The 22,739-nt window shown below is 42.0% G+C and overlaps 1 protein-coding gene across 1 annotated transcript in view; it reads right to left on the bottom strand.

The window, feature by feature from the left end:
- The window catches only part of RMDN3 (regulator of microtubule dynamics 3), a 90,434-nt gene that overhangs the window by 31,570 nt on the left and 36,125 nt on the right, over positions 1 to 22,739 (bottom strand). Inside the window, exons 6-7 of the mRNA XM_068253382.1 lie at positions 17,770 to 17,872; positions 15,261 to 15,321 (exon numbers count right to left, since the gene is read on the bottom strand). Coding sequence (XP_068109483.1) covers positions 15,261 to 15,321; positions 17,770 to 17,872 — 164 coding nt within the window. The remainder of the gene's footprint in view (positions 1 to 15,260; positions 15,322 to 17,769; positions 17,873 to 22,739) is intronic.

The following is a 22,739-nucleotide window of genomic DNA, read 5'->3' as shown; positions in this document are numbered from 1 at the left end:
TTTTACTCATTGCATAATTGTGTTCCTTTCCTATTGTTTATAGGGCATTCCTCAAGCCAAATACTTTTTTGTTTTTGTTTTAATACTATAATTCCCTATAAACTAAAGAAGCCACGCCCACAGGTTTTCAGAGAGCCAATGCACTTTCAGACAGTAGCAAGGGCTCATGGGAGCTCAGTCTGGGCAGGAGGAGGGGGAGGTATTGCTAGCCAGAGATTTCAGAGGCAGAGAGGAGGAGGGAGGAGGAGGGGGATTAGGTTTTTTTGCTCAAGATAGAGATAAGCCTGCCTCTGGTTAATGTTTACAAACAACATGGCTGCTGACATTGAATCACAGGAATAATCAATCATATTCTATTAAAGCTGTTTGCAGCTAGATTTGCTGTGTAAACGATCTAAACTTTAGATAAGATATATAGACAAGTTACTTGTTATAGTTAGTTTTTCATCTCGGATCCGCTTTAAGCTGTATTGCAAGTAAAATCATATTTTCAATCATTTCACATGACATACAGTGTATGCACTTTGCAGTCAATAGTTAGACAGGTACTCAAAAAAAAAAAGCAATGAGGAAACACCTACTACTATGCCCAAACTAATGAACATACTTGCTATTCAGAAGATGCAATGAGAAAGGCAAATAGTGATAGGGTTGGCAAGTCAGGCAATGAACACAAATCTCAAGATAAAAATTACAACCACACCCTGAGCCAGATCAATTACCAATTAGTGGAACTTATGCTATAGTACAGCATAGAATGAAATCACTGCCTGTACAGTATCTCACACTCAGGCAAAGAAGATACAGCCAATCTATCCAATCACTTTCCTTTCAGCACTTGCTGTAACACATCTTCTGGATATATAACCCACTGCCATGACTATCTGCACGCTGCTCTATCCCCACATGTAGCCCATTTCACAAGTGATGAAAGTTTCTCATTTCATGAAACAATTATACACATTTTCATATTTCTCGTGAAGACTTGCTTTACTGTGCCTGTCAGATAAGGCAAAGTCAGCCGTGCAATGGGAAATACACAGCAGATGTGTTCTGTGGATAGAAAACAGTGTGTGAAACCACATTAATAAACAGAAGGGCTCATAAAAACAACCCAATCAATACGACGGTTACTTCTTACAGATAAAAATCATGGAATATATGCAAGTTGTTTGCTAAAGTCTACATCCTAGGGCAGATTACTGGCAGTCCTTATTCTAGGATATGTTTGATGGTGTGATAAGGGCTTATTTGCTCTTTTGGGTTTTTATTGCTGTCCTGTCTGCCCATCTTTGAGAGAATCCATGAATTCCTGCAGTAAATTATTCAGGATAACCACTTTACAGTCATTTTCCTGATTTCGCAAAATAGAAGTTTGCCTTCTCAAAACATAAGGTATTATATTCAGGTTGGAGTGAGCATACGAGGTGTCCCACAATGCATCACTGCTGAATACGCAAGTCATCCCTTTGTTGTCCCTGAAAGCTAAACACACCTACAGAACCGCTGGAATGCAATGATGCATCAGCTTACTAATATTACTGAGCCAAACTAATCCGACATGTATACAGACTGTTTCAGGCTGGTTAGGCCTCATCAGTGCATGGCATGGATTAGTGTAGCTCAATAGAGTAAGACTTGAATCACCCAGAGTTACAGATTTCCCAGCAAGCTCATGGAGAACCAGAACTCCTAGGAGTGTGTAAGGGGCTAAAAACGACCAAAACCCCCTCTTACTAAAATGCTATGCAAAACAGAAGTTTGCATACACTTACTTCCTAGATCTATATATTGCTATATATTAAACGTAGGCCTGTCCTCACAGTGATGCTTAGTCTAGGCTGATTAGCTGCAAAAATTCTGCATACACTGTTCTGCAAGTTTACCTTTATTGACTTGCATCAGCGTAATGCTTTTTGGGATTACTGGCAAACCTTAAGCGCAGCTGACAACACTCTAGTAGGCCTCAGGGAGGGGAGCTGGGGAAGTTTTTAGCACCAACAAGAATTAAACTAGGTTTTGTCCTAGGTTTAAAACTAGTTTTTTATATTGCGCAGCAGTGTTGCTTGTTTCCATGTGTAATTTGTATGTAAGTCAATGGAAAAGTAGAAGAATCGCATATGTTACGTGAAGCTAATTAGATAGATTCTCATGTAACTTAACTTTGTTGGTATGCATGGAAAAATCGCATTTGCATAAAAAGACGTGCTCGAAAACGCAAAATGAGCGGAAAAAAAAATCAAAGCACAAAACCCAAAAATTGCACACAAAAAAAACGCAGACTCAGGCATGCGGAAAAATGCATTACAGAGTTTGTGAGTCAGAACAAAGAAATGCACATCTCGTGTATTTGTGTACAAATGATACCATACTACTGTTGAGAGTGTAGTGCTGTAACACATCTGTAACCCATAAAACCACATGATTGTACGATATAACTGCATGCCTATGCTATACAGTTCCCTTTGAAGTCATTCATTCTCTTCAGTGAACTCTACTTGAAATGTTAGCAGAACTGGTGTCATAGGCCTTCCACAAACAAACCGCTAGCAGCCATGACACGGATAGGAAGTAAATCAAACAGCAACCTGACTGAACATTCATTCTCCTCATAACCTGAACAGCTCCCCTGAGAGGCTCCTGTCCAGAACTGACATGAAACCATCTCCCAGCCGTACATCACTCACACAATAAAACTCTCCAAAGCTAGGGGCTCAGTGGATGCTAGCCTCCACCAAAACTAATTAAAAAATCCAGATGACCATCAGGGCTGGACAAAAAGTGCTATCCATTTACAAATTGAACAATAAATGCACTGTTCCCAATTTCAGGTGTGTGGACCTTTAAGGAATTGTGTATACAGGATCTGTTTTATAGTCACATTATCTGAGGACTGACTATGAGCTCACTCGTGCATTTATTGTACCATCACTCAATATGACAATTGACCATTTTATCAACGATCGTTTCAGGGCCACGCCCCTTTCTCAAGGCACAGGACAGAGTATGATACAACTGTATACCATCTATTTTAGCAAATGCACCCAATTACAAAAAAAAAAAAAAAATAGTGACAATAACATAAGAAATTAATTTTGAATGTAACCAGTTATCTGTACAATCTATCAAAGCACTGGCAATTCCTGCTTCTTCATATGTATAGTGTACATATGTCACACTATAATATAATAGTGCTGAAATGTAAAGGAATTACAGTGCAGCAAGAGCAGCAAATTACAGAACAGAATGATGAACAAACAGCAAGCTGCAGTATAGTATAATGAGTACATCATACAATACAGAATTATGAATAAACATTACAGGCAGCAAACAGTCACATAACCATCATTTGTCACAGCACATTTTAATGGATACATCAGGATGGTAAATGCTTATTTTCACAATCCTCACTCCATGTCTACAGCACAGCCGGTTTACAAAACCAAATAAATGGGTGAAATCAGGTGGTGTCAGGTCATCCAGAAAGCATACCTCCCAACATTTTGAGATGAGAAAGAGGGACACTTAAGCCACCCCCCTGCTACACCCCTGATCACGCCCCGTCACAACCCTAGTCACGCATACCATAAAGATTTCCTAAGAAAAATATGTGGTTTTATAATTCAAACCACACTGGTCCTTTCTATCCTGGTTCATTTTCCTTCATATTAACATTTTAAAATTAGTAATATATCAATTTAAAGTATCTCCCCAGTATATGCAGCCAGGTGTATAGGTGTCCCCAGTATATGTAGTTAGGTGTATAGGTCTCCCCAGAATAGGTAGCCAGCTGTATAGGTCTCCCCAGTATATGTAGCCAGCTGTATAGGTGTCCCCAGTATATGTAGCCAGGTGTATAGGTGTCCCCAGTATATGTAGCCAGGTGTATAGGTGTCCCCAGTATATGTAGCCAGGTGTATAGGTGTCCCCAGTATATGTAGCCAGGTGTATAGGTGTCCCCAGTATATGTAGCCAGGTGTATATATGCCCAGTATATGTAGCCAGCTGTATATATGCCCAGTATATGTAGCCAGAGGTATATGTCCCTAGTATATGTAGCCAGGTGTATAGGTGCCCCCAGTATAGCCATGTGTATAGGTGTCCCCAGTATATGTAGCCAGCTGTATAGGTGTCCCCAGTATATGTAGCCAGGGGTATAGGTGTCCCCAGTATATGTAGCCAGGGGTATAGGTGTCTCCAGTATATGTAGCCAGGGGTATAGGTGTCCCCAGTATATGTAGACAGGGGTATAGGTGTCCCCAGTATATGTAGCCAGGGGTATAGGTGTCCCCAGTATATGTAGCCAGGGGTATAGGTGTCCCGAGTATATGTAGCCAGGGGTATAGGTGTCCCCAGTATATGTAGCCAGGGGTATACAGTAGGTGTCCCCAGTATATGTAGCCAGGTGTATATATGCCCAGTATATGTAGCCAGGTGTATATATGCCCAGTATATGTAGCCAGGTGTATATATGCCCAGTATATGTAGCCAGCTGTATATATGCCCAGTATATGTAGCCAGAGGTATATGTCCCCAGTATATGTAGCCAGCTGTATAGGTGTCCCCAGTATATGTAGACAGGGGTATAGGTGTCCCCAGTACATGTAGCCAGGGGTATAGGTGTCCCCAGTATATGTAGCCAGGGGTATAGGTGTCCCCAGTATATGTAGCCAGGGGTATAGGTGTCCCCAGTATATGTAGCCAGGGGTATACAGTAGGTGTCCCCAGTATATGTAGCCAGGTGTATATATGCCCAGTATATGTAGCCAGGGGTATATGTGCCCAGTATATGTAGCCAGGTGTATATATGCCCAGTTTATGTAGCCAGGTGTATATGTGCACAGTATATGTAGCCATGTGTATAGGTGCCCCCAGTATATGTAGCCAGGTGTATACGTGTCCCCAGTATAGCCAGGTGTATAGGTGCCCCCAGAAAGGGAGGCAGCCAGTGAAAGGGAGCTAGTGGCAAAGTGGCGGAGAAGGGGGGGGGGGGAAGTCTCCCCCCCCCCCCTTCTCTCACCTTGGGGCTCCCTTTCCTGGCTCTCCCTTCCGGATTAATGTGTTTCTCCGCAGCTGCTGAGAGTGGGCGGGGAGGACTTACCGGTTACCGCTGTCCTTCCAGCCGGCAGAGGGAGCTGTGATCTGTGCACCGCTAGTCGGGTCTTGAGTAGACCAGACTTGCGGCACACAGATCACAGCTCTCTCCGGCGGCTGCGTAACAGCGGTAACCGGTAAGTCCTCCCCATCCGCTGTCAGCCCCTGCGGAGAAACACATTAATCCGGAAGGGAGAGCCAGGAACGGGAGCCCCAAGGTGAGGGAAGGGGGGGGGGAGACTTCCCCCCCTTCTCCGCCACTTTGCCACCAGCTCCCTTTCACTGGCTGCCTCCCTTCCTGCACAAATAGGTAGTCCGCCCCTGCATCTGACCCCCCAGCCAGCCGGGACACTGGGGGGTCATAGCGGGATAGCGGGAGAGCCCTCCCAAATCGGGTCACTCCTGACGAAAACGGGACGGTTGGGGACTATGCAAAAGTCCAATAAAATACATCAAGTCCTTAAAATTTAAATACGAAGTGGCTTACCTCAGCGATGACACAGATTGGGAAAAAAAGGAAAAAGTGTTTCGTCACTTTGTGAGTACAAAGTTCTCACTTCATCAGGCCAATATGTCCATGCTGGCTTGTAAAATTCACTTAACCTTGACAGCTTCAAAGCTAGGCGAAGTTTATATGCTGGCAGTGAAATTTTAGCCTGGCGAAGTAAGACATATGTATTCACGAAACGCATTACCCTTGTGCAAATAAACTTTTTAAATGTTAAGGATTTTAAAGTATTTTATTCCTGGGCATCTCCCAGCAGTTTTTAGCTGGTAGAATACAGTCCTTTTTGCTGAAAAAGCGACCAGAGCTCTGTATCCGTGTGAAGACTGTTATTCTCCAATAAGAAATGTTGGTTGCCCATTGTAGCAACCTCATACTGTGAGTCCACTCCTTGCTTCTGCTGTCCCACTGCCTGAACATACTTCACTATTTGGGGTCTCATTGTCTGTTTACTTTAACGTGGAATATAACCCAGCATTTCATGTTTGCTCTAAAACATTATTTACAGCATATTATATGCAACCAACATTTTTTTTTTACTAGACCAGCATTTGAAGGGTTACACACAGAGCTTGAAAGTTCAGTGCAGTGAAATGTGGATGCATCCGAACTTTAGAGAATGTTATCTTGTATTTTCTTAAATGTATCAAGTAAAGGATTGTGACACATTCTGTGACTATGCACAAGCTGCTGGAGGCAGAGAGACACTGAAAGCATGTCTGCCTGCAATACAGCAATGCATAAAATCAGTTATTAATTTAATGTGAAGTCAGCTCACAAAGCAAAAACCTGTACTTTCAGGAACCTATAATTTCAAAATTAATAATAATACTTATGCACAAATGCAAATATGATAACCGTATGGCAAACATGTTTTTGTTGAATATTATGTCAGGGTTTTAAACCGCTTTAAGGTATTTTTGCCTATAGCTCTCAAGTTGTGCTTATCCAGAAAAGCATACTGCAGTTTGTCATGAGGTTTTCTACAACATCCACAAAGACTGGAAGGCGGAACAGGACACAGGATGCAGACCTTGTGGGATTATGACCATAAAACACTGCTGAGCGACTGGCAATAAACTGTGTGCTGTAACCACACTCTAGGGGAGGGGGAATTACCTGAATTATGTAGGATCCCCCAAATCATTCAGCTCCACATCTGTTTGAAGGTGACGAAGGATGGATGACTGACACTCAAGCTTGGACACAGGAGTCCTTTGTTTAACTAGCTGCCGTATAGAGGTTGCAGGTTGTATTTCTAACAAGCCTGTTCTAACACTTGACAGTCACATTCCAGCACAGCCAACATTTCCAATAACACAGATGGAATGGGTGTCAATCACAGCCAGAATGCCAAAGGTCACTCTGCTGGATGGCTACTTATTACATTATCTTCCAATATTTTTTGCTTTGGAGTTCTAAACATAATTTAGTAACATCAAAGTGCATATACCACTGCACAAAACACTCATTCCAAACCATCACAGCAATACTCCAAGATATGCTGGTAATTGAAGTGCATCTATAGGTGTAATCAAATATTAATATCTAAAGTACATCACTGTAACAAAACACTTTTTGGGGCTTATGAAAAATTACCTATTTATAGCCAACTATGACATTCTCAAAATCTAAACTGAAAATAACTTAAAGAGAATCTGTATTGTTAAAATCACACAAAAGTAAACATACCAGTGCGTTAGGGGACATCTCCTATTACCCTCTGTCACAATTTCGCCGCTCCCCGCCGCATTAAAAGTGGTTAAAAACAGTTTTAAAAAGTTTGTTTATAAACAAACAAAATGGCCACCAAAACAGGAAGTAGGTTGATGTACAGTATGTCCACACATAGAAAATACATCCATACACAAGCAGGCTGTATACAGCCTTCCTTTTGAATCTCAAGAGATCATTTGTGTGTTTCTTTCCCCCTGCATCTCTCATGCACTGAAGTTTCAGGCTGCTCTTTTCTTCCTGCAAACAGCTTTGCCCTTGTCTGTAATTCCTCACTATGTGCAAGCCCAGCCAGCTCAGAGGACGATTTATCCAGCTTGTAAAAGATAAGAGAGAAGAGAGAAGCTGCTTTAATCTAAATAACACACAGGCAGTGTGCATAGAGGGACCTGGAAGGGAGAGTTCATAGCAGAACCACAACACTGAAGAACTTGGCAGCCTTCCAGACACAGGCCTGACAAGTCTGACAAGAGAGAGATAAGTTGATTTATAACAGAGACTGTGATAGTACAAAGTGCTGCAGTAAGCCAGAACACATTAGAATAGCTTTTGGAACTTGTAGGATGATAAAAAACAGGATGCAATTTTTGTTACGGAGTCTCTTTAAAGAGAAACCGTGACCAAGAATTGAACTTCATCCCAATTAGTAGCTAATACCCCCTTTCCCATGAGAAATCTTTTCCTTTTCCCAAATGGATCAGGGGGCTCTGTATGGCTGATATTGTGGTGAAACCCCTCCCACAGTGGGATGTCAGGACCATGGTCCTGTGGGAAATAACAGCTGTTTACAGCTGGGTCCAACTGCCAAAAATGCAAGCAGTTGCTCCTTCTACTGACATCACCTGCCAGCAGTAAAAATGCCACCATGTGGTAAATGTCAGGATGTAAATCAGGGAGAGGAAATATTTTACAATAGGCAATCACTGACTAAATCATTTATACATAATTATTGTAAAAATAAAGCACTTTTTTATTACATAATTTTTACTGGAGTTCCTCTTTAACTTACCTGGGGCTTCTTGCACCCCCCTTGGAATCATCCTGTGCACACATGGCGTCCCTCCGGCAAGCAGCAGTGACCCTCAAAAAGCTGTCCGGTCGCCTCCAGTCAGCGCTTCTGCGGCCTTGCACACCGTGATCACGCTCTCGTTGCCAGGAGTGCTTTGCGCAGTAGTGATTCATGTGCAGAACACTCCTGGCCGCAGGAGCGCGGTGAGGAGGCACGTGGCCGGCTGCAAGATGCCCCCAGTAAGTTAAACTGTTTTTTTTATTTTTAACCTTTTGAGCTGCAAGCAAATTGACATGTACAGTGGAGGAAATAATTATTTGACCCCTCACTGATTTTGTAAGTTTGTCCAATGACAAAGAAATAAAAAGTCTCAGAACAGTATCATTTCAATGGTAGGTTTATTTTAACAGTGGCAGATAGCACATCAAAAGGAAAATCGAAAAAATAACCTTAAATAAAAGATAGCAACTGATTTGCATTTCATTGAGGGAAATAAGTTTTTGAACACCTACCAACCATTAAGAGTTCTGGCTCCCACAGAGTGGTTAGACACTTCTACTCAATTAGTCACTCTCATTAAGGACACCTGTCTTAACTAGTCACCTGTATAAAAGACACCTGTCCACAGAATCAATCAATCAAGCAGACTCCAAACTCTCCAACATGGGAAAGACCAAAGAGCTGTCCAAGGATGTCAGAGACAAAATTGTAGACCTGCACAAGGCTGGAATGGGCTACAAAACCATTAGCAAGAAGCTGGGAGAGAAGGTGACACATGTTGGTGCGATTGTTCGAAAATGGAAGGAGCACAAAATGACCATCAATCGACCTCGCTCTGGGGCTCCACGCAAGATCTCACCTCGTGGGGTGTCAATGGTTCTAAGAAAGGTGAAAAAGCATCCTAGAACTACACGGGAGGAGTTAGTGAATGACCTCAAATTAGCAGGGACCACAGTCACCAAGAAAACCATTGGAAACACATTACACCGCAATGGATTAAAATCCTGCAGGGCTCGCAAGGTCCCCCTGCTCAAGAAGGCACATGTGCAGGCCCGTCTGAAGTTTGCCAATGAACACCTGAATGATTCTGTGAGTGACTGGGAGAAGGTGCTGTGGTCTGATGAGACCAAAATAGAGCTCTTTGGCATTAACTCAACTCGCTGTGTTTGGAGGAAGAAAAATGCTGCCTATGACCCCCAAAACACCGTCCCCACCGTCAAGCATGGGGGTGGAAACATTTTGCTTTGGGGGTGTTTTTCTGCTAAGGGCACAGGACAACTTAATCGCATTAACGGGAAAATGGACGGAGCCATGTATCATGAAATCCTGAACGACAACCTCCTTCCCTCTGCCAGGAAACTGAAAATGGGTCGTGGATGAGTGTTCCAGCACGACAATGACCCAAAACATACAGCAAAGGCAACAAAGGAGTGGCTCAAGAAGAAGCACATTAAGGTCATGGAGTGGCCTAGTCAGTCTCCGGACCTTAATCCAATAGAAAACCTATGGAGGGAGCTCAAGCTCAGAGTTGCACAGAGACAGCCTCGAAACCTTAGGGATTTAGAGATGATCTGCAGAGAGGAGTAGACCAACATTCCTCCTAAAATGTGTGCAAACTTGGTCATCAATTACAAGAAACGTTTGACCTCTGTGCTTGCAAACAAGGGTTTTTCCACTAAGTATTAAGTCTTTTATTGTTAGAGGGTTCAAAAACTTATTTCCCTCAATGAAATGCAAATCAGTTGCTATCTTTTATTTAAGGTTATTTTCTTGATTTTCCTTTTGATGTGCTATCTGCCGCTGTTAAAATAAACCTACCATTGAAATGATACTGTTCTGAGACTTTTCATTTCTTTGTCATTGGACAAACTTACAAAATCAGTGAGGGGGTCAAATAATTATTTCCTCCACTGTAATTACTCCTTACCTGCATATGTAATTAGTTGCACTGAGCAGAAAGTAAAACTGCTGCAATATGATTAAAAGTGGCTTTCAACGAGAAAATTACAAATTGCACAGGAAAAACGCATACTTTTTCTGTGCATTTATACAGTTAGGTCCATAAATTGGACAGAGACAGTTGAAGTGCAGATTTTCAGTTTTAAATCAGTGGGGTGAACAAAATGATTGCATAAAAATGTGAGGCAACTAAAACATTTCTTTTTCAACACAATCTCTGTCTCTGACCAAATATTTATGGATCTAACTATATATTTTTTCTTGCAAATTATCATTGAATATTAATGAATGGGACTGAAATGCAACAAGGCATTTGCGCATCATCGGACAAAGGATCGCACTAGTGGAAATGATGGCCCTCGATTTACATTATTACATGAATGTCTGAGGTTGGGAAAACGTGCGGTTGCAAGGGAGGATCAAAGAGTGTCAAGTGAAAATCAGCCAAATGCTCCCTAAACATGTGCTTTGGTTCCAACTGCAGGAACACAAATATAATATAATAGTCGTCAAAAGGCACTAGCCGTGGAGGACAAAGGCAACAGTGGGCACCTGTGCAGAATAAATGTAGGGGCCCATATGAGTGGGTGTGGTCATACCAGATCATGGATAGATTGTATTCTGTACACAGTATTAATATAGCACATCTACCTATTAATTATGTCTCATACATGACTGAGCCAAAAGCAATTGTTACTGCTCCTGATGCAGCAAACCTGTTCCTCAGAATAAGATAAAAACTTGTAAAAATATTATTGGTCTACAAAAAAAAACAAAAACCAACCATTATTATTATTATGAATTTATACAGCACTAGTATGTTCCACCGTGCCTTTTACAGGGGACATACCGTCCCCGACTTACGAACGCCCGCTGCATTACCAGAAGAAGCTGTGAGGGAGAAGAGAGGTCTCTGATCACCACTGGAGCAAATGCATTAGGTGAGCCCACTGAGCTGTGCTGCAGCTGCTTTACGTTATGCAGGGAGAGCGGACTAGGACACAAGGGGGAGCGGAGGACACAGGGGGACACATGGGGGAACAGAAGGGGACACAGAAGGACACATGAGGTACAAGGGGGACACCATAATTGGGAGCGAACATCTACAAGAGGCTCCTAGAACATGGACACACCAGGTTTGGTATATTTTTTCCCTGGTTTTTGCACTCTAAACCTAGGTGCGTCGTCTGAAAAATGGAGCTACCAGCTGGGAGCGGGAGAGGAGCCAGGAGGACCTTGCGGCCTACAGTGGGCTGGAGGAAGCCCCAGGTAAGTCACCATTTCAAAAAGGACAGGCCCTATTGTTTTAAACATAGCGGTGGGGACTTTGCAATTTCTAACACGCCCACCACGGACTGTAATAGATCCTACGTTTTAGGACTCAAATATCAACGGCTGCCTTCTAAGAAATTACGGAATTTGCATTATTGCTTGTGAATCAAAACCGGTTTTGTTTTTTAAACTGGGAAGTTATTACTCCTCCTATAAATTTATAAGGCCTGTTGTGCTTGGTCATTTGAGTGAATGTGGCTACCACAGGTGGTATGATTGTGGAAGCATATGTTGTGGAGCTGTGTTTTTTTCATGTTTTTTAGTAGTATTTTACTGTGATTTGATATTTAGATTAAAAGAAGCTAGAATTTTAGCAGCGCATGTTCCTTGGTTTATATTTCGTTTTTATTTAGGATTAAAGGTTTGGGGAACCCCTTTTGGAACCTGCAGCTTAGGAAACCCCAACAGCGCCGCTTCCCACCATTTTTTGAAAAGTCACTATTTCATTTTTAGAGAGTGCTCAGGGTCCTTTCAAGGGGCCAGAGACTGCTGGTACTCAAGTGGTTAAGAACGATGGGATCCTGTGTTGGCAGCATCAGTGCTAATATGATGCAGGTCTGTATGTTCCTAAAGAGTAAATCTCACAGTTTACATTCAGCATAGTTATGTAATCTGTAACTAATAAACATAAGTGTAGAAGAACACTTTTCTCATTAAGCAGTGACAATGAACACAGCTGTAGAATATTATAATTCAAAATAGGCAAGTTGGAATCATTAAATACTTGGCAATGCTTTGAATGGGGGCATTGTACTTTTCATTAGTTTTTTATTAGTAATATTACTTACTTTGTTGCTTTATAACTTAGGCTTTCAACAATTAAATAACATTTCACAATTTTTAGGGTCCTTTCACACAACCTTTACATATTTTACTAGCAGCAACCCCCTTATTTCCAGGTGCCTTTTTTACATGCACGTCGGACCCCCTCCCTGCTCCACCCTGACAACCTCCTGTGAGCGATAATTGGACAGGAGAAGTGGTCAGCTCAGAGACTACTATTCAGTTTAATCATGCAGCATGTGCCATTCACACAGTTAGGCCCAGTGCACACCAAAACCGCTAGCAGATCCACAAAACGCTAGCGGTTTTTGGAGCCGATTTCAGAGCGATTCTAGGTATGTTTAGAGAGGTTTTCTAAACACACCTAGCGGTTTGGGTGCATTTTTGGGTAGCAGATTACACATATTGTTACAGTAAAAGCTGTTACTGAACAGCTTCTGTAACAAAAACACCTGGCAAACCACTCTGAAGTAGCGTCTTTCAGAGCGGTTTGCGTTTTTCCTATACTTTACATTGAGGACGAAATGCTTCCGAAAACCGCAAACGTGCAGCAGGAGGCGCGTTTGGGGCTTGGCAGAAATCTCAAACCGCCGGTGTGCACTATCCCATTGCAATACAATAGCCAAGCGTTTTTACAGGCGGATGCGGCCGGCGGATCGCTCCAAAAACCGCTCGGTGTGCACTGGGCCTAAGATAGTTTTGCAGACCCAGCAAACCAGGCATGCCCCCCCCCCCCCCCCCCCCCCCCCCCCACACACACACACACACACACACACACACACACACACACACACACACACACACACACACACACACACACACACCACCACCGCCAAACAAAACTGCAAAAATCTTTGTATATAGCAAATAATATATTTTACCCAATATGCATAAAAATGCAAAAATCTGAACTAGGGCTTTACGGATATGCCTCACTTTTATATCAGGGAAGACATTACTTCATAATTAAGTCAGGCCATATAATGCAATCATAACCAAACTACATCAACCGAAAACTGCATTTTGCACCCAAAATTTCAAAAATAAATAAAAAATAAAGCTTCAGCTACTCACACACAGGCAGATCCGTTATTCTAGGAATAACTCACAGCTGCAATGTTTTCATTCTTGTAATAGAGCCACAAAACAGGAGACTGGTAATGCAAAGCAGATGTGAACAACCAACTACCGCAAGCAGACTGGGGCCTTTACCCAACACAAGCCAAATGTGTACAATGTATCTGAGAAGCGGCATACATGCCGACTCCTGCCACTAACTGGCTGAACACATGCAGGTTTACCTGTCATTGTACAAAGCTTATGTTTCTAATTATGTAGGCATTTGTATCCATTTACAACCACTCGCATAAGCGTATCAAAAAATGCTGTCTAAAAATGAAACATAGGAAGTCATGTTTAAACTGCATACTAAAAAACACAACAGTTTAGGAAATATTGAATACACACTACTTGTAGTACAGGATATTCTTCACATTGATGCAAATCATATGATTAATCAGTGGCAAACTAGAGAGTGATGGCACACACTACACGCTTATCTATTGGGATAGCTCATGTAACATGTATGCAAGTAGCGGATCCATTCTCTCAGTTAAAGATCTTACCGCATTTATCTCACATTTTATAAACTAATCTGTTGCTACTAATATAGGCCATGGCAGATGCAACTGTTATTCTAATGTACAGGATTAAAGGGCACCCATCAGGGCTGGGCCAAGGCAGAGGCGAGAGAGGCTCCAGCCTCAGGGCGCAGTGTAGGAGGGGGCGCACAACTCAATCAGCTATCATTCCCCTATTGTGTTTGAAGCAGAGAGAAATACGAAAAGGGGATAAATGGCAGTGACTGCAAGCCAGATAACTAGAGATTAAGGTGTTTGGGGCCCTGGGGCATCTCTTAGTCTAATAGCAATCAGTGTGTGACGGCTGGGGTGGGAGGGATGGAGGGGCGCACTTTGGTATCTCAGCCTTGGGTACTGGAGGACCTTGTCCCGGCTCTGGTACCCATAACCCCTGAAGTTCATACCATTAGATAGTAGATACCATTCTGGAGCAGGCATATTGTTTCTCTCAGCTGGCCCCCTGACCTCATCTTTCTTCTGGAGGTACCCCCACCCCTTCCAAAGGCACAGACTGAGGCTGGTAAGCTGTGGACACTTTCGTCAACCAGCTGTCTGTCTACCAGTCTGTGAAGCCAGCAAAGAAAAATCAGCGTGATAGCGTATTCCAAGACTAGGAAGGATGCTGTGTCCTTCTTGGTCTTGGAGTACGCTATAACACAAATGTATCTTCCCAGGTATCACAGACTGGTACATACATTCTGGTGCACCCCTGATCTGTTGTATATCATGTGCCTCTGAGCAAGCGGGCTTTTAGCTATTGAGGTCATCATCATCACCGCCTGAGCAAGATACAACAAGCATACTAAGCCAAAAAGTCACGAGTTGCAATGCTTCAGACTAGTCAATCAGTTTTCTTGCTTGTACTTCACATGCCATCACCACCTCCCTGCATAGAGGACCTGCATTCACTGTCAGGTAATCCCGTGGCTGAAGTATCAGTAAGTACACGAGAATGATTTTCATCTTGGGCATACCGCCCAGATATGAAGTGTTGAGTATCATGGACCAGTAAAGTAAAAACATACCTGAATGAGCGGTCTGCTAACCCACTAGTTAATCTTAGAAAAACAAGAAAATCTGCAGGAAAAAGCCGGTACATTAGTGTGTGGGCAGGACTTGGCTTTGAGTGTGTGCTGTGCTATGTTATGTCTGTGGAGGGCTGAAGGTTGGACATGAATCTCCTCTCCCACAAGAAGACACATACCATTTGTGGCACTCAGCACTCTGGCCTCCCTTCTCAAGTGCAGCTTCAGCTTCTTCTTTGCCTGTACAGACAACCAAATAACTCTCCATTATACACTGACATGTTGTGTATAAAAACACATTTCATCTACTAAGTGGTCACTTCTTTTAACAATATTAAGGTCTTCTAAAAATAAACACGACTTTAAGCCTCACCTCTCCATTACTGAAGCAGCTATATAGCTTCATAACTTTATAGATACGTCCACGATTATTTCTTGTATCTTTGCTGGTTGATTTAGTGAATTCTGGAATGCAGTAAACATTATCCCCCTAATGATATCAGTTACTGCACTTATTTTTTAGTATGCTTTCCAGTGTTTATAATTCAGGATTTAATGATGGTTCAAAACATTATCTTTAGCATCTCAGAGTTTATGAATTTCAACAAGGTGTTTCCACCTCCTCCAGTGTAAAATCTGATATGAAGTTCCTTCCAAACCATCTATTATTGTTTAAGATTACTCTGTTGTCCTTATAGCATGGACTTGTCCAAATAGAATCATTGGCAGAGATTGGCAGAGATGAAGCCTGAGGAGAAGAAAAATGTGCTCAGCTACCACCGGACACCCGATTTAGCATGTCAGCCATACATCTTGCAGCATGTCCAATCCATACATGCGACCAATTTTGGCCTGAAATTTGTTGCATCGTCGATTGAGCACGCTCTTGGTGGCACCGATGTGGCCTGATATATGGCTACCTTTAGACCAGCCTTTCTCAACCATTCTACCCTGGAGGAACCCTGCAAATAACGCTGGGATCTCAAGGAACCCCTGCAAACAATTACTTGATCTTGAGGAACCCCTGCATTTATTTTGCATGAGGCATGGTCTTTAAACGTAGGTGTGGCTGTTTATTTCACTACCCCCTATTACAGTGCCACTCATTATACTGCCTCCTTATCCCCCAATTTAGTTATTCTTGTTAAAGTACCCCCTATTATAATGTGCTCCATTATACTTCCCCCGCGGTGGGGGGAAATGCCAAGGAACCCCTGCAGAGTACTCAAGGAACCCTGGGGTTCCAGGGAACCCTGGTTGAGAAAGCCTGCTTTAGACCCTATACAAGCAGATCAGATGTTTGACTGAATATGCTGCTTGCTTGTGTATTAGGTAGGTGATTCAGAGAATACTGATGCATGAAATACCAGGAAATACCAGGAAATACCAGGAAATAAATATGGCAGCTTCCATATCTCTCGCACTTTAGGTGTCCTGTGAGGGTTTCTGGCTAGTGTCCCAATGTCTAAAGGAGGACTGACACTTCATGGCAGTGGAGCTATGACTAAGGTAAAGGAAATTTACATCTGACTGAAAATCAAAATGGAAAGATTTTTTCACAATATGAAGAATGAAATAAAATAAAGAGACCTGTGAAGTACACATATATTGTATATAATTGGACTGGTCTCAAAGACAGCTGAGGATAGCTGTCCAAACTGACTAAAAAAAATGGTAGTATCGGTTAACAATTAACTCATGTCTGTATAAAAGATCAAAGACTCCCTCTTCAGGACTCTAAACAATATGACAGATTTCTCAAAACTAGCACATAAAATAGTGAAGAAAAAGTGGTATACTTGATCAGAGCAACCTATCAGCTTTTTTATAAATCAATGATTCTGGATGTTGACTTTGGGTAGTTTGTTCCAGTTTTCATTGTATTGGCCTTGATAAATCAGGAACAATGCCCTCTGGAGCTTGCTGGCTGCAGTCCGCAGAAGGGCCGTTCCCAGACTGATTGGCATGCATCTTGTGAGGCGCGATGCTAGATGAATCCGAACGCCTCTAGCTGTTCCATGCAATGCACAGAGATCCACAGGCGTGATGCAGCAAACCGTACCATGCCGTCCATTTTTTTGCCCGCATGCAAATCAGACAGCAGCCTATTGATTTCAATAGGCAGCATTCCCCAATCCGAATTGCATGCGGGGAAACGTTGCGACTTCCGCGTCTGAAGAAACGGGCTATAAGGGCAGTGCTCCATGGTTTAAAGCACCGTACACACCTTCGACCACGGTCATAGGAAACAAACAATGGGTTGACTGATCATTTATAAAAATGCCCCAACAACGATGGTCAGACAGCGATTATCATCCATGTAGATCGATCCGTGTTGGTGGAGTGGTTCGTAAGACAGTGTTAATCATTCATACCACACGATGCCAAACAATCAATCTCTTTAAAACACTCACATATTGGGCATTTTGCAGTTTCGGGCCCTCATTTACTGTACGTGTTTCTGTTAACAATCTAATGATGAGACTGCCATTTTGCCGCCACTGAATTAAATGTGTGCACAATGTTGTTCCCTCACCAATAGTGGTCTAGCGTGTGTATGGAGCTTTAGATCAAGGACAATCAATAACCACAGTCTTCATGGGTAAAAAGGTAAGAAATCTATCTATCTGTGGCTGTCTCACTGGACTAAAGTTTATACAATGAAAGCACAAAATCTGCTAAACTCACCATCTGAGGCATACGATTTCTTCTCTGAAAGATCATCCGTAAGCTCATACATATCACTGTAGGATCGCGCCAGTCTCCACAGAAAATCTTGATGGTCCCCATACTGTTGGATGAAAGGCATACAAACCTTATAAAGTGACAAGACACAGAACATTTATATCACACTTTTCTCCTGGAAGACTCAAAGTGCCAGAGCTGCAGCTACTAGGGCAGTAGGGAGTAGGCAGTTAGGGAGTCTTGCTATGAAAAATACATATAAGGCCAGGGCTCTCAATGTGTTGCCGGGTAGATCCATTTATTATCAACTGTACAATAGGCTTATTTACATGCAAAAATTAGCCATTTAAAACCCATTAAAATCTTGCTAGAGTATCTGTGCGGCACAGGAATATATACTTGGCTCTGACTGATATACACCTAGTCTAGGCTGGCAAATCATCCACTACGCTCACACGCAACCAGGGCCCATGCACACTTGAGTGGCCACAGTTCGGTGGGTTATTGCTTCAGCTGGCAATTAAGCATCCCATAGGGAGCGGATGGGTCCACCTGCATAGCGGTGATGATAGCAGCAGGGGCAGACTTAGTTAGGGAGTCTTGCCCAAGGTCTCTTCACTGAATAGGTGCTGGGTTACTGAACAGGAAGAAGATGATTCAAACACAGTTCTCCTGTGTCAGAGGCAGAGCCCTTAACCATTACACCATCCAGCCACTGCACTAGCAAATATTCAGATATCAACAAATGTTAGGTCTCAGTGTAGTATAGCTTGCTGTACACTTGGGGCCCACTTATAAAGCTGGCTATAAAGGTTCCACTATTTTAGTAGGAATACACAGCACTTTTTGGATCGCCATCAGTGGTGTAGCAATAGGGGATGCAGAGGATGTACTGTCCCAAGGCCCCTGGACCAGAGGGGCCCACTAAGGGCCCTCCTTTAGCCATCTTATTAGCTTTACATTGGTACTATTCTGGTAATGAAAACCTCTATATGTGCATAGCATAGAGGCAATCCTTAAACTGTTTCCTTAGTCTGATCACACCTCTCAGACACTGCAGCTGTCCTTGGTAGGTTTTGGGGCTTCATTTCAATACAGTGGTTGGGGACCCATTTAAAACTTGCACTGGGGCCCCTAGCTCCTTAGTTCCGCTACTGACCACTATTGTAATAAAAATACAAAGTAGATGAAAAGGTTAATGCTTTTCCCAGAACAAGGGTTTTACCCCATGTGACCATTTCACTGATTCTTTGTACTGAAATATACTGAAAACTGTGGTGGAGGTGCCCGGTGTATTTATAGTGGACCTCAAACTATATGCTGTATATGCACATAATGGGTACGAAGAGGCATTCGCTGCCCTCTCTAGATGATATGGCACCAGCATGTTGGAAAAAGATTTTAATCAACACAAACAGGTTGACTCAGAGGCTTACGCTCACTGCAATTGCTGATAAAGGCGCAACTATTTGAATTGACCTAAGGAAGCGGGTGAGTATCCGTGAAATGTGTTGTCATACCCGTTTGAGTTGAATAAAATCATTTTCTAATATGCTGGTGTAATATCAGCTAGAGAGGTAAGCGATTGCCTCTCTAGCCTATTATAGGCATTTACAGCATATAGTTTTAGGTCCACTATAGATATACCTGGCACCTCCCCCACAGTTTTCAGTATAGTCCTAGACCTCCAGAGGAGGTTTTTTATAACCTTGCAGTTTTTTCAACAATAACGTTTTCCAGGAGAGTGACCACTCATCATCCAGCTTTGCCTGGACAACCAAACAGGGACGGTTTATTTATCCCACAAGCGCATAGGGTGGTTGCAATATTATGAGCTACAGGTGTGAGTATATTGTCTATCAATACCCAGCTGTTCCCAGCTTGCTACAGACTGCAACATTAAGAAGAAGCAGTACACAGCAGTGGTACAAGACAAGAGCCGTGATGCAAGTCAGTGGGCCATGATGCAAGTCACTGGGCCGTGATGCGAGACAAAGGGCTGAGATGCAAGGTAATGGGCTGTGATGGAAGACAACGTGACATGGTGCAAGTCAGTGGGCCGTGATGCGAGACAATAGGTTGTGATACAAGTCAGTGTGCTCTGATGCAATACAATGGGTCAAGTACTTCTTTTTCTGGTGAGAAAACAGCAGAGGCAGCTGTCAGTCTGCAGATCATCAGTTTAGGGTTATTACAGTGCAGCAATCACAGCAGTGATCGTTACTGAGCACAATCTGACCTTGTAAATATGATGGTAAAAAAAAAGAAAATCAGACCATAAGAATTGGGGTGATAACATCACATTTACAAGATCAGATTGTGTTCAGTGATGATCACTGCTGTGATTGCCGTACAGCAATAACCCCAAACTGATGATCTGCAATTTGAAATGTGGAAAACCAAAAAAGTGGTGATTTGTTTTCAGACCTGCACTCTTTATGAACAGTTTGCCTAATATGTTGCTGACAGGTGAACAGAGTATGTTGGAAGTATCAACAGGATTACCTAAACTGTAGTATAGTAAAGCTACAACAAGATGTCACTGTCTGTAAAATGTGATGATCTCTATGGTATTGTGATTTCTTGTATTCATTCTGTGTTCCTCTCTGTTCTAATGCTAGGTACACACTATGAGATTTTCTGGCCGGTTAACTGTCAGATCGATTATTTCTGACATGTCCGATCTGCTTTCCGATCGATTTCCGTTCACTTCAATAGGAAAACAATCGGAAAATGCTCGGATATCGATCGGAAAGCAGATCGGACATGTCGGAAATAATCGATCTGACAGTAAATCGAAAATCTCATAGTGTGTACCCAGCATTAGTAAGCTGCATTATCCGATGGTTGATATGATTTATCTCTGCATGTTTTTCTTCAGTTAAAGTTGCCCATACATGGTACAATTTTTCATTTTTTTTCGATTAGATAATTTAGTTCGATTATTCCGTTAGATCGAATATAAAGATTTTTCCAGCATGTCCGATCAGATTTTTCTCCCCCAAAAAACTGGATAATCGTTCGAATTTCTTGATCGAATTTTTTTTTTGCCAACTTTTATTCGATTCGATCATTTAGATCGAATAAACTGTTAAATCGAACGTTTTTATTGTATCCTGCATGGGCACCATAAGAGCTGTAACTTGTTATACTGGGTGTCTATCTGCGTGTACCGACCACTCCGCGCTCCATCACAGTAAAGCCCTAACCTGCATGATATGCTGCATCCTCCAATCAGCAGAGTGCGAACAGACTGGTACCAATCTGTACTGCCTACCGCCATGAGGGAAAACTGACATCATGAAAATGGATATTCTATCTTGCAGGAAGATCTGCTATTAACTAAGTAGTATAAACAACCTTCTGACAGACAGAAAGCACCCACACACCCACTGAACACATTATGAAGATTTCTATACAAATAATGAGAACTGCCTTAGTACTTCATGGAATGGATTTTGTAGAACACTGATATGGGAAGTTTCTGATCTACAGTATGTTGAAATGATTAAATCGGATATCATGTAGAAAGTAGTATAACCGTTCACCCTTCTTGGTCCTGGACAGTGCTCGACCCTGGACAGCCAGTCCGGTAACTACAGTGAAGGAGAAAAAGGTCTGCACTATGTCCAAAATATGAAGTCTTTATTGTGGACGTATACAGTAAAAATGACCAGAAATCATGACAAGTTTACATGTTCCACACCAATGTGGTCCTTAGTCATAGCTGGCAGGTAATGACACACACACACAAAAATGTACAATCTAAGGAATCCTTAGATGTACATTTTTATATAATTTTTTTTGTATATATTTTGCATGTTTGCACATAGTGTTTTCTCCTTTTACATAGATCTTGGTCTTCGATATATGTTTGTCCATCCTACCTGTGATTGGAGGAGTGGTCTGGTGGGATCTCTATAATATCTCCACCTTCTAAGGTGGGTAGGCCACCTTGTGGGTAGGCCACCGTTGTGCACGACTGATCTGCAACTACAGGAAACTTTTGGTTGAAGTTATTGCAGTCAAGGAGGTTCAACCAGTTATTAAATCCAAGGGTTCACATATTTTTTCCACCTGCACGGTGAATGTTTACATGGAGTGTTTGATAAAAACATGGAAACATTTAATTATTTGTGTGGTATTGGTTTAAGCAGACTGTGATTGTCTATTGTTGTGACTTAGATGAAGGTCAGATCACATTTTAAGATCAATTTGTGCAGAAATCAATATAATTCCAAAGGGTTCACATACTTTTTACTGCAACTGTGTAATATATATATATATATATATATATATATATATATATATATATATATATATATATATATATATATATATATATATATATATATATATATATATATATATATATATATATATATATATATATATATATACATACACTGTATATATTTAGGGATGGCGCCATTGCCTGACAGCTATGACTAAGGACCACATTGGTGTGAAACATGTACGCTTGTGATTTTTGGTCATTTTTCCTGTATACGTCCACAATAAAGACTTCATATTTTGCACATAGTACAGACCTCTTTCTCCATCACTGTTACTGGCCTGGCTGTCCAGGGTCGAGCACTGTCCAGGTCCAAGAAGGGTGAACGGTTATACTACTTTCTACATGATATCCGATTTAATCATTTCAACATACTGTAGATCAGAACCTTCCCATATCAGTGTTCTACAAAATCCATTCCTCACTTGATACAATTAAATACAAGATAACATTATGTAAAGTTCAGATGCGTCCAGCTTTGCTAGCAGGGAACTTCTAATTCTTGTGTGTAACCCTTTGAATGCTGTTCTAGTAATAAACAAAATACTGGTTGTATATAATATGCTATGAATTATCTATTAAAGCAAAAAAGAAAAGCTGGGTTTTATTCTACTTTAAGGTGCATACGTACCCCATACTCAACATGGCTGAAGCTGCTGGTCATGGCTGCGTCTGCTGA

The sequence above is a fragment of the Hyperolius riggenbachi genome, chromosome 9 (genome assembly GCF_040937935.1).
Source record: "Hyperolius riggenbachi isolate aHypRig1 chromosome 9, aHypRig1.pri, whole genome shotgun sequence".
Lineage (NCBI taxonomy): Eukaryota > Metazoa > Chordata > Amphibia > Anura > Hyperoliidae > Hyperolius > Hyperolius riggenbachi.
This window is presented reverse-complemented; position numbering and strand designations above follow the sequence as displayed.